Source organism: Nanorana parkeri, unplaced genomic scaffold (genome assembly GCF_000935625.1).
Source record: "Nanorana parkeri isolate BGI_ZX_2015 unplaced genomic scaffold, ASM93562v1 scaffold159, whole genome shotgun sequence".
Classification (NCBI taxonomy): Eukaryota; Metazoa; Chordata; class Amphibia; order Anura; family Dicroglossidae; genus Nanorana; species Nanorana parkeri.
In genome coordinates this window covers 803,561-816,921 of record NW_017306427.1, presented here as the reverse complement: position 1 = coordinate 816,921, position 13,361 = coordinate 803,561, and the positions used below count along the sequence as shown (strand labels likewise).

Sequence of the window (13,361 nt, the reverse complement as noted above, 5' to 3'; positions counted from 1 at the left end):
GCAAGGCATGCATGTGTTAGTGCATTGCGGGCAGGTGGGCAGCAGCCGCTAACCTGTGAGGGAGTGGTCACACTTATTTCGGGCACAAAACTGTCATCAAACAGACCGATGATATTTTCCTGCTTGATGTCCCTGGAAGGCGTGTGTTTTGGTGGCGGCGGGACCGGCGGGCCTTTCCTCAGCTACATGCAAGAAATAAATACCAGCAAAGACAATCCACACGAACCCCCCCCACCCAAAAAGAAAAAAAACAAAAACATACAAAAATTAGCAAAACACACAAAAGGGAACTTCACAGGTCCATGCCATGGCGGATGTTGGCAATATTTCACCACCGCGATGGATGAACTTTACACAAAATGTGTATTAATACGCACACAGCATAATAAAAGGGTGAGAAGCACAGGAACACAAAGGATCAAAAACTTATAAACATTGAGGATCAATACACAGCCAGAAGTACAACACACAGGAAATTCATGTAACATCCAGATTTATAGATCATTAGATACTTCAAGGTTTCACTTGTCAGGATAACGTTACAAATAACAGGTAATTTAAAGCAAACTTGTAGCTATTTTAAACTTTTAATGTCCGAGCGGGTAGGAAAACCAGAGCGAGAGCGGGAAGGAAAGCCAGAGCGAGGGTGGGAAGGAAAGCCAGAGCGAGAGCGGGAAGGAAAGCCAGAGCAAGAGCGGGAAGGAAAGCCAGAGCAAGAGCGGGAAGGAAAGCGAGAGAAGGAAGGAAAGCGAGAGAAGGAAGGAGAGCGAGAGAAGGAAGGAGAGCGAGAGAAGGAAGGAGAGCGAGAGAAGGAAGGAAAGCGAGAGAAGGAAGGAGAGCGAGAGAAGGAAGGAGAGCGAGAGGAGAGAAATCGAGAGAAGGAAAAGAAAGGAGGAGAAAAAAGAAAACAAGAAAGAAAGAAAAAAAAAAAAGAAGAAGGATAGAATATAAATGTATAAAATAAAAGATCAAAGAGACGACACCCCAAAATGCTCACTATTTCTTTTTCCCCCTTTTCACAGAAAAGCTCATTTTGTGCCCCCCTCTGACCTTGCAGCCTGGCATTTCAGTGGGAGTGCCGCTACCTGGCCAGTGGACCGGTAATAAAGTCAACCGAAACTAAATCAGAGCGTCACACAGAAGAAGCTTTAAAGAGAACGATGACCATCTTGTGGTGTCTCCTCTTAGCGGGACAAATAAAATGATAAAATAGGAGTACAGGTTCACTTTAAACACAGCATCAACATAAAATACTGCAAACCGTCCATCTTTATATACAGCCGCACAGTTTTGCCCTGTGTACATCGTGCTGCTATATTTGACATAAAATTAGTTACAAAAATTGAAAAAAAATAAAGAAAAAGCAAACAATGGCGGCAATGCCACCCTATTACCAGCAGGTGGTGCTGTTGTACTGAAACGCACAGGGCCACAAACACACTATTAGAATATCAGAGTGAAAAAAAATGAAAATGAGACAAGTGAAGAAAAAATACTTTTCTGATATTTTAGAGTTGGGTTTAAACTTGCTGGAGAAGCAGATATACAAAAAACAACTTGCTAAAAAAAAAAAAAAAGAAGAAGTTTACATCTTAAATTAGGCGTGCAATGCAGCAGCATGTGGATGAGCTGAATTACCAGCCAGATTACTATAAATCTAGGTGACTACAGTAGAATATGACTCTGGCCCCTTCACAGCGATCTGTATGATGGAGGGTATTGGGGGTTAGGGGAGGCACAACGCCAATTGGCTCTGTAATGGAAATGACCATTCAGCGGATGGAGTCCCTGAGATTTATAAGAAGCTGATATGTAATTTGGCTTACCAGTATCCAGAAGGAAAAAGTCACAAGGAATGGAAAGAACAAGGAGATATCCTGCAAGAGGCCATTTAAAGTAACCGAGCAACCACAAAAAATGGAAATATTAGTTTCAGATAGATCTGACCTTGAATACAAGATTAGACGTGTCTCCACTCCTACTACGTTCCCTCCTCCTATCAACGCGTTTCTTGTTAGCACATAGGAGGGGAGTGTACAGCGAGAATGAAATCAGCCTATCAACATGTTCCTCGTCCGCACATTGGCGCATTTCATTCTCACTGTACTCTCTCCCCCTATCACCATAGGCTCATTTCACTCCGCTCTCAACTCCAAACAATACGTTCCTTGTTAGCACAACTAATTGGCTCCTCGTGCTGCTTCTCCCTCTCCTGGTCTAAAAACTCTGCTGTAAGGGGGATTGGAAGAGGCTGGTTCCAAGTCAAGGTTCCAGGCAGCTACACTGCTTTCAATTACTAATTAATGCATTAAATTGTTTCTTCTAAATCTGCCTGGAGCTGCTCAGTTTTAGGTTATTGAGTGATACAAACACTGTGTATCCCTCTGGGAATAAGTGGAAACCTTAACTCAGAAGTAGACAACATCAACCCTCCAGTTGTGGTGAAACTATACATCCCAATCATGTCTCTGCCTCTGAGGATCATGCCGGTGGCTGTTAAGGTTCTGCAATGCCACATAGGATCTGTAGTTCCACAATAACTGGGGTGCCGAGGTTGCCTACCCCTGCTGTAATGCTTTCTTGAAGAACCTCTCTAATGTAGTGCTGAGGTTGGTTGCCTACCCCTGCTGTAACGCTTTCTTAAAGAGCCTCTTTAATGCAGTGCCGAGGTTATCTACCCCTGCCATAACTCTTTCTTGGAGAACAGGTTTAATGTGGTGCCAAGGTTACCTATCCCTGCCGGAACACTTTCTTGGAGAACCTCTTTAATGTAGTGCTGAGGTTGGTTGCCTTCGCCTGTCGTAACTCTTTCTTGAAGAATCTCTAATGTAGAGCTGAGGTTGCCTACCCCTACCGTAACCAATCTTGGAGAACCTCTTTAATGTACCGTATTTGCCGGCGTATAAGACGGGGTTTGAGAGCCAAAAAAAAATAAAAATCGCCCGAAAATCGGGGGTCTTATACGCCGGGTATACTTCGGTATACTGTATGTAGCTTCGGCTACATACAGTATACCGCGCTAAGCCAATCACGGCAGGCTTTGTATTCAGTAAATACAGGCTTTGTATTCTTTAATACAAAGCCTGCCGTGATTGGCTCAGCGCAGTAGTAGCTGAAGGACGGAAGATGGAGGACGCTGCTGGGATCCTGGACAAGGTAAGAGACTGTAATCCCGAGTGTGGCTCGGGGTTAACACTTATGGTACTGAAAATTAACCCCGAGCCACACTCGGGAATACCGCCATGGAGGTTAGTAAGTGCATTTAAACATTGTTTTGGGCTATACTCGTCTTATACGACGAGTATAGCCCAAAACCTATATTTTTACACAAAAAGTGGGGGGTCGTCTTATACGCCGGCAAATACGGTAGTATTAAAGGTTGCCTATCCCTTCAGTAACACTTTCTTGGAGAACCTCTCTAATGCAGTGCTGATGTTGGTTGCCTTCCCCTGCCGTAAATCTTTCTTGGAGAACCTCTTTAATGTATACCACAGGACAGTGTTTTCTAATCATCTACCAGTCAAAAGCACCGATCAGGACGTTCCGTAAAATATTAAAAGTAGCAGGAAATAGAATTTATGGAGGAAAGGTTTCTCGAAGCACAAACGTAGACTTGAATACAAGCGGGAACACAGTCATAGCTGATGCACAAGAAGTGAGATGACACAGGCAAGCACATGGCGAGCAATCAGTAAGCAACCCAATGACCTAAGAAAGTGGTAAAGAATGGTTAGTAATAAAGTCAAAGCTTCAAAACTTGATTATTTGAGATAATCAAGTGAAATCCAGAAGGTCTACAACCAGAAAGAACTGTAGAGAGTGACACCAAGCCAACAAGACCCCAATGGAGAAGATTTGGTCCCACCAAAGGACTGGTCTACAGCTCCAGCCAAAGTACAGACCGAGATGAAGCATGAAGACCCATGAACCTCAAGATGGATATTTATAAAGATGGGGGAAAAAATTTAACAAAAGGAAGATATCTAAATCAACATTTCCTAAATTCATTCATTCTCAGCACCAGGAGAACACAACACTTTTCACACAAACTTCATAAAAACCATGAAAAAGATGTTTTAATGGAATTCACACTGAGTGATACCTGAGAGGGAGATTTGGAGACGGTCACAGTTGGGGTGTCTTGGAAGAACACAGAAGTTGCAGCAGCAGTTGGGGACACAAACGACTCCTCTACATCATGGTTGGTGGTCTTGTCCTCTGCGCTGGCGGCTGGAGGACCATCTGGAGGGGAGGCTGTGGACTTGTTGACTTTAGCAGGGCTGGGGTCGCTGGCGGAAAAAAAAAAGTGGGAGCGCACCATTACAAGTACATACAGATTATGACTCTTAAGCAGATCTATGCTCAAACGTCAAAGCAATGGGTTATATTATTAATTGGCAGAGCCATTCATCCTGCAAACTTGCATGTTACTAAAATTTTCTTTCCAGATTTAAAAGTAGCATATTTCTTTATCTGACCTGAATTTTAAAGAAGAAATTCTAAAATACATGTAGTGCCCTAAAGGGAACCTGTTCAAAAGCTCATCTCAGTTTCTGAAGGCAATTTAGGTAAATACGGTACCACAATATGGCCACTAGATGGAGCTGAGGAGCATCGGAAATAAATACTCCTCCCCTATGATCCTCTGCTCCATCTAGTGGCCATAATGTGGTATTTACCTGAAATGGCTCAGAGATTCGTTCTATAAATGGACCCCTAGGTTTCCAGTTTTACCATTATGGATACACAAATGGTAATAGAAGAGCTAACATACTTCCCATTCCTGGAGGAAACAGCACTTCAAGATCCCTCCTATGTTAGTTATGGGACTAGGTATTTAATCAGGTGATCTGAAGGTGGAAGGACCAGGCAATGCAAACTCTGGTCATTACTTTCAGCAGAGATCATGTGACCAAATGCAATTAGCAAGTTAACCAATGCCCATTGCGAGAACATTAAAAAAAAATTCAGTCATTGGAACGAAAAACTCTGCAAGCAAGCATTTAAAATACTGGAGGTTTGTGGTTTTACCTGCAATTGCTTGTTGGTGACAGGGTCTCTTTAAACTCTTTAAAAGGGACTATATAAGGAGAGACATTGGAGATGTAGACTCCAGGGCTGCCATCCTGCTTCCTAGTCTACCACCTAATGAGACCTGCAATGAGCATGCAGAACGGGAGATCGGACTTTTAAAATGCTGCTCCAAGTCACCAACTCATTAAATAATGACAGCCCCATTCGCCTCCAGCGGAACCCGAGTAGTTGGGAGGCTATCTGCTCGAGTTGAGGGATGGTCCTCCTGGCTTGGGGTCCAAGTTAGGTTTCTTGGTTAATTGTTGAGAAAAGTAAGGTGGAAATGCATGCTGACCTCTAGTACAGATTGATGGTTTTATTGCACTATGTATGAGCAGAAGGGAATGGACATGCCGGGCTCGGCTGTGTGATGTATAAGCTGAATTTCTGTATATGTTTCATTATGCAGGGCCATGAGGTCCTACTGTGTCACACTTTTGTACTATGTTGGTATGCTTATATAAATAAAGAATATAAAAAAAAAAAAAATGACAGCCCCGAAGCCTGCACCTTTAAGAAGGTGGTCAGTGATGACATTTCTCATTGTTCCATCCATAGTTGGGATCACTGGTAGACAGTGGGAGGTGTGCTGTGCCTCTATCCTATGCAACCATGACAGGCTAATAAACAGGGCCGGGGCAGATACTGCTGTAACAAGGGGCAGGGCATATACAGCTCTAAAGGGCGGGGCATATACAGCTCCTCCTTTTTATTAAACTTTTCCCGCACATCCCACATGGCCTTGACCCTAGAGGAAAAAGTCAGAATGCATCTTTGTCTTTCATATACAACAGTTAATGCAAACATGACAATATACATATACATTCGTATATCACATGGATACATTGTAACCAAATATGAAATGTTACCCAGAATGAAATCGGATTGTGATCAGGGATTTGTACAAAGGCAGCAGCTACAAAGATATGAAGCTCAGTGCGGTGGATCTGGAGGAGCCTGGAGCCTTATTTCATCTTCATTTGAAATTGAATTCTCTACTACAGCCCTCTACTCCACTATGACTCCACTTCTACTGAACCAAGCCATTTCAGTCCAGGAGAGGAGACGGTACAACAGTGCAAGACTTAAGGGACGGCCGGAGGTCAGATATAAGGCTGAAGGGAAGGCCGGAGTTCTGCTTGAAATTCTCCTCTTGCATGGCTACATTGTCATTCTCACACTGGCATGCAAAGTAAAGAAAGGGTTAATTCCAAACATTCGGAAGAACACACTTGGCGGGATCGGCTCTCGGCAGACCACATACAAAATGTCACAGACTGAGGACAGAAACACAAACTATTAGCCGGTATTAGTTTTTATTCACACAGAACAGGAGCATGCGTGTTGATCTCATAATGGCACACGCTTGGCAACCCTGGTTAGCGCACGATGCGTCTCCACCACTACCTGCTCTTCTTTAGCCTCAGTCGGGAGAAGAGATTGGTTTTCTTTCTGTCGGAGGTGTCGGGGGAACAATGGAGGTCAATAAAGGGCACACAAATTGATAAGACACAAATAAAAAAAATTATCTGCTGGGAGGAAGTAGGAGCTCTGAAATGAGTTTTGCTCATTGAAAATGGAGTAAATATATATCAGTACAACATCGCTATTGAGGCCGACCAGGAAAAAGCCGACCACACACTGAATTCCACTGAGATAGCTTATTGGATCTTGTGACACATCACTGGTGTCCCACCCAAGATAGGGTAGAGATCTCTAGGACTCAGCCTGATTAGGTAAAACGTGTCAGTGAGGTGGACCTTGGGCACGGGGTGAAAGAAGAAAAGAAAAGAAAAGAAAGAAGGTTAAAAAAAGAGAAGGGAGAGAAAAAAAAAAAGAGAAAAAGGGAAGATAAGTCTAAAAAGGTGGGGTGGAAAAAGAGAAAAGGAAAAAAAAAGGGGAAAAAAAAGGAAACGAGAAGGGGAAGAAAAATAAAAAAGAGCAGGGAGAGGAAAGAAAGGGGAAAAAGGAAAGGAAAGAAAAAGAGGGGGGGGGGGGGTGAGTAAAGAGGAAGGGACAGGGAAAAAAGGAAAAAGAGCAGGGGGACGATAAAAAAGATATAGAAAAAGGGGAAGAAAAAAAGAAAAGGTGAAAGGAAAGGTAAAAAAGAGGGGTGGAAAGAGAGAAAGGGGAAAAAGTAAAAAAGAGAAGGGGAAAAAGTAAAAAAGAGAAGGGGGAAGAAAAAAAAAGAGGGGAGAACGGCAACTGATACGGATTTCTCAAATTCAGGACGTATTAATAATAATTGGTAACATCCCATTCAAAGTTCAACCCTTTGGGAATTCTGGACTCCAACCTAAAGATCCAATTAACCTTTCTACTCAATAGTGAACAATGATCCCCAACTCTAATAGGGTGATCTGTACCTTTAACAATATTAATATCAGTAATAATCTGCACCAGCGATACTTTTAGGGTTCAATCATTTATTGCAGAGCGCTCTGAGATATGATGTCTGAAGTTTGTTATTATTTTAGCATTTTGTGTCATCATATAAGAATTTTAAGATCATCTCTGTATTTTGTTATCTTGGCCTCAGTGCTCTCTGGCAATAGCTCTATGTACTTGTGTAAGAAAGAAGACATTCTGGCATTATAGAGACGTACGGGGTGTGGGAATGCGGCTCCCAGATGTATGGAGGAAGATTGCCTCTTCCAGAAGTGTTAATCCCCAGAATCAAATTCCTCCCGCCGGCTCTTCACTCCGAAGGCCGGCACAGCATTCTAGAAGTGTATGGAGTCTCTCTGCTGTCAGTGACATTGGCCGGGGAGAGATGGAACATAACCCGCAGCGGCATTAGCATGAAAAGTATGATTCATAGAGTCTGTGACCGTCGCATATCTGCCCACGCCTGACCTGACGGGAATTTGGCAGCTGGAGATTGGCACGAACGGTCGTGCTTGCTGACTACGGCCATTGCCTCAGTTATCCCTTCAGAGTCTGTAAAGAATATGTGGTGCCAGCAGAATCTATGCTGGGGGACTCTGCTCTTTCCTCTATCTAAAGCCGGCTATATACTGTGCCGATTTTACAGTGTATGAACTGGCTAAAATTGGCACAGTGGATAGCCCTGTTGCCACCCTTACACGCAACATCCTTCCATCAGAAGATTAAAGGAGCCGGATGGAAAATCTTCAGATGAACTGCATCCAAATCAGCTGCCATCACTGTTCAGGTATTTTGACAGAGGCACCCCTGCCACTGCCTAAATACAAAGCACACCTGGGGAACATTTCTCTATCCACACTATTTAGCACGAATTAAGGAATCTGTTCACTTCCCCCCCCATCAGCTCACAGTTTGAAGGAAAAAATAATAATTGGGTGTACCCAGCTTAAATCTTCTCTGAAATACTATGTGCTATTGGAGGACTCTTCATCTAACTCTCCTCCCCACCCCTGAAATACTCTGCACTGCTGGAGAAATCCTTCTAACTCTTCTGTCCTGAAATACTCTGTGCTACTGATGGATTCTTCTTCCTCTAACTCTCCTCTCTATACTCTGCAGCGCTGGAGGACTTTGCTCCTTTCCCCAACTCTCTTCTCTTGAGATGCTCTGCGCTGCTGGAGGACTCTGCTCCTTCCTCTATCTAACCCTCTTCTTCTGAAATACTCCGCAATGCTGGAGGACTCCTTTCACTATCGAATGCTCCTTTGCTGAAATGTTCTGTGCTGCTAAAGAACTCTCAATCTCTATCCATCATCTCCAGAAATTATATGTGCTGCAAAATGACTTCCTTCACCATCTGAATCACCTCTTCTGAAATACTCTGCTCTGCTGGAAGATTCAGCTCCTTCCTCTAACTCTCATATCTCGAAAAACTATGCAATGCTGGAGGACTCTGCCCCTTCCTTTGACTCTCCTCGAGATATTCTGGAGGACTCTGCTTTATCTAACCCTCTTCTAAAATACTCTGCAATGCTGGAGGACTCCCTTCACTATCTATTGCTGCTTTGCTAAAATGTTCTTTGCTGCTGCTGAAAAACCTTCTACCACTTTCTTTCATCTCTAAAGGTTTTATGGGCTGCAGGATTATGGTTTTCCTTCACCATCCAAAAACACCTCTTCTGAAATACTCTGTGCTACTGAAGGACTCTTCTCCTTCCTCTTACTCTCCTCTCCTGAAATGCTTTGCATTGCTGGAGGACTCTGCTCCTTCCTCTATCTAACCCTCTTCTTCTGAAATACTCTGGAGGACTCCATTCATTGTCTAATGCTCCTTTGCTGAAATGTCCTGTGCCGCTAAAGAACTCCCTACCACTTTCTCATCTCCAGAAGTTATAGGTGCTGCTCTATGACTGTGTTCCTTCACCATCTAAATCATCTCTTCTGAAATCCTCTGTACAGCTGGGAGGACTGCAGAGAAACTGGATGGATTCTGGAACATTGGACAGCACTCCATATCTGGACACCGTGGATGACCGATACAAAATTCCCTTTGTGTCCTGGTGATTTTAAAATGTTGGTTTTACTTCCTAGTATATTATCAAAGCGTTTGTTTTTTTTACAGTTTCCCCAAACAGAACAATGATCTGCTATTGTAGGCGCTTCCTTCAAAAGTGCAATATTTACTCACTTTACCATCAGCCAACTGGCATTTGTGCAGCATGGTTTCTACAATTTTCCAGAAAAGTTCCTACAAATCACCCAGCAAAACATCCCACAAATATAACACTTCATGCCACAGCTAACGGCAGTCAGTCACATTTAAATAAACTTGTTCTGTATTGTTGATGCTTGTCCAAGCTGCTACTTCAGTTCTAATGTTTTGGGTCACGGGAGGAGGTTAGTATATGTCCTCCCGTGACCCTGAAGAGAACTATGGGATAAAAAGGTTACCCGATAGTTATCTTTTAAATGCCAACTTTAGATGGACTTGTCTTAAGACCGTGCACACTCACCTCGGCTGGGCTTTCACAGTAAAGGCGTTGGTTGATGGCTTCCCCTGATCGCCCTCAAGGGTTGTCATTACTTCATGGAGGTTTTGATGCAGCTGTAATCAAAAAGTTTGGAGGATAATAGTGAGATACAATGGCCAGCTACATACAAACTAAATAGAATACGTATGCCTCGGTCTCTAAGGTAATCTACATGACTTATGAGGAACTCAGCCAAGCTTGCTTGATCTGCTGTTAAAACTGCCTGTGGAGGCCAAAACGATGATGTAAAAAAATAACTATAGTATGACAAGTGTTCTCATCAATCTGTCACACAAGAGGCAAGATTCCAGAGACCTAGAACACAATTTTTTCAAAAAATAAAAGAAAAAAAAAAAAAATATTTTTACATTAATACTGCTGTTACTGAGTAACAGTGAACACAATCCTCAAAACTCCCTTCAAGAGCCTTCAGCCAAGAGAGGAGGCGGTACAACTGTGCAAGACTGAGTGGAAGGCCGGAGGTCAGCTTTTGAACGGCAGGACTCCAGTATCCTTTCCAATACACTGAGTGGACAGATTATTATGACCCCCCCCATCAGTACTTCGTTGGGCCGCCTCGTGACTCCACAAGATGATGAAAGGTGATGCGAGGAATCTGACACTGCACTGTTGCCCTTCTGTTGTCTTGTACCAGTCTTGCCACTCTCCGTTCTGCCCTAACATTGACTAGTCGCTGACGGCCACAATTCGCACGTTCAGACCCAGATTTTCGGCTGACAGTCCGGTCTTTAAACACTTTAACAACAGCTGCTCTTGAACATGTAACGAATTCTGCTGTTTTGCTGATACTCGCTCCATGGCTCCGAGCGCCAACAATCATCCCACGTTCAAAGGCTGTTAAATCGCGTTGTTTCCCCGTATCTTCAGAAACAAATCACTTCTACTGTTGTGGTAACCAACCTGCTTCCCTATTTATAGCTAGTTTGCCTACAAACGTCAGGTATTCATAATAATCTGGCCACTCAGTGTGTATTTCCATTTACCTGGACCGGTGTCACACACATTTCAAAGGGAACATTGGAGCACATAAATGGTCCTTTTTTGGGTCTGCAAGCCACTGGCAATGGCAACACTCCATTTTTTTTTTAATCAGGAAGGTGTGAATATTTTTATTTTACAAACCACCAAGATATCCCTCCCCCCCCCCACATCCGCTCGCGCGCGCCCCCTCACCTTGCTCATTTCTTTGTGGAAAGTTTCCTCCAGGCCCGCGATACTCTGGAATGTGTTGACATAGAAACCAACACGGCTGCCAAACAAACATAAAACACAATCTGTTATTTCCCCCCAAATGGCCCAACTTCAACGGTTACAGCTGTTCAGGATCAGAATGTTAGAACTGTCGTCATCCGCCCATCACCTGTTATCACTTCTCCACCGGCGTTCATATAAAATGACCCGTTACAGTGTCTGGAAACCCCTCCAATCAACTTCTCCTATTTGCTTCCTTTGCAGCAGTTAAAGCTACACTAAACTCAGGAGTTAAATCTTAAAATACATTCAAAGACCTTAACTAAATAACAACAATGTATCTTATTTGTGTATCACTCGGCTGTAGATCCTCCAAAATTGTAAAGTAGTCACCGCTCCAAGCTCACTTCTGTGATGGACTACAATCTCAATGCAAATTACTAAACATGAGATTGTAGTCCATCCCGAGAGTGAGCTTGGAGTGGCGACTACTTTACAACACACACAGGGACCATGGGGAACAAAAGTAGCCCCCCTCCAGAAGGAAGGACAGTATCAGCACCAATTCAGAGATGATTGATCTACTCATGATTGGAATCCATGATCTCATTTCTACTTGTTCCAGATTTCTGTTACACGGTCATCAGTTATAATTTTTCCATCTATCTCTATACCAAAGGTGTTCTGTAGTACTTGTCCTAGGGTGACAACGCTACTCATTTATAGACCCAGTATGGTCAGTGAGCATTGTGATTCTAGGACAGGAAAGTGTTACTGGCAGGACCAACAGGACAGAATGAAGGAAAAATGTCTGAAAAATGAATGCAGCCGCCACATCTAATGACTGCTAAGCTGCAATTTGTTACATTTCTGGGTTTAGATTAGGGATGCACAGATACTTTTCGAGTACCAGTGCCGATACTCTGCATTTTCATGAGAACTACCAGGGTTGCAACGTTTGCAGCTGGGACCGTGCTCTGGCACTCCACCACTGTCCTGAAATCATTAGTCTGTATTGTTTTAGAAAAACTGTCACATGACAATAAACAGAAATGTATCAGTACTCGTACTTGTAAGTACTCGGCAAGTAGCAGTACTCGTACTCGCAAAACTGGTATTGGTGCATCCCTTTATTTATATTTATAAAAACAAAATCATACATTAAAACAGATGTACAAATCCCCGGAGCTCCGCGTGTTCCTTACACATGACAGCGGCTTCCTAATTTTTGAATTTTTCTCTAGTCTAGTCTTGGAGCTCAAAAGTATCGGTACATGTACTCGTACTTGTACCGAGTACTGTACTTGGTATCTGTGCAACCCTAGTTTAGTTTAGATACATTTTAATACAACTCATAGAGCTCAGTGAGCTGATGCCATTGTGTCTTCATTGCCTTGGTTTGACAAACCTCCTTCACGTACCTATTCCATAATGAAGGAAGCTCCTCCTGCAGGTCAATATTCATCTCCTCAAAGACTTTCTGAGACTTCAGCAGCTCTTCTTCAGCCTGGCCAGAACAAGATGCGGAGCATTAGGACACAATTTCATTAAGTGGGTTATGGTTATAGAACGGCAACCAACGTTACTATAGACGGGAAGCTACAAGGGACTTAAAGAGAAGCCACCGGTACCCCCCTATTATCCCAAACAAAGCCACTTCAATAAGGGGGGAAAAATGGGGCATCTACCCATTGCCCAGCAACAAAATGTGGGTCTACTGGTAGACTTGTCAGCTATAAATCAATTCCCTGAAGTTCTAAGATGGCTTACATCACTTGAAGTCAAATGACACCTTAATTTTAAAAGGAGGGAGCCAAACTAACAAAATCTCACGGTGTGTAGCCGACCTTACACACAGATCTAGTAGTCATGCAACACGGTTAACAGCACTGGATACAATAAAACGGCAGCGATTCATTCCACCATCACACAAGGCATGCAATCAATTCTACGACACAAGACTACAGTGTACTACCGCACCTGGGAATGTCACAACTGCATACAGCTTTGAAAAAAAGACAGAGAGCTGTATTTTACGGTCAGGTTCTCCGAGCACATGGTAGTGAGCGGGCAGAAAATCTCCATCCCCACTAAAATGTTAAAAGCTGAAATCCATATAGATAGAAAAATAGCATTTGATCCAGTTTCAATAAAAAA

The 13,361-nt window shown here is 43.2% G+C and overlaps 1 protein-coding gene across 1 annotated transcript in view; it reads right to left on the bottom strand.

The window, feature by feature from the left end:
* Window positions 1-13,361, bottom strand: part of BIN1 (bridging integrator 1) — a 104,231-nt gene that overhangs the window by 19,116 nt on the left and 71,754 nt on the right. Inside the window, exons 7-12 of the mRNA XM_018554447.1 lie at window positions 12,626-12,711; window positions 11,187-11,262; window positions 9,975-10,066; window positions 6,481-6,525; window positions 4,103-4,289; window positions 54-182 (exon numbers count right to left, since the gene is read on the bottom strand). Coding sequence (XP_018409949.1) covers window positions 54-182; window positions 4,103-4,289; window positions 6,481-6,525; window positions 9,975-10,066; window positions 11,187-11,262; window positions 12,626-12,711 — 615 coding nt within the window. The remainder of the gene's footprint in view (window positions 1-53; window positions 183-4,102; window positions 4,290-6,480; window positions 6,526-9,974; window positions 10,067-11,186; window positions 11,263-12,625; window positions 12,712-13,361) is intronic.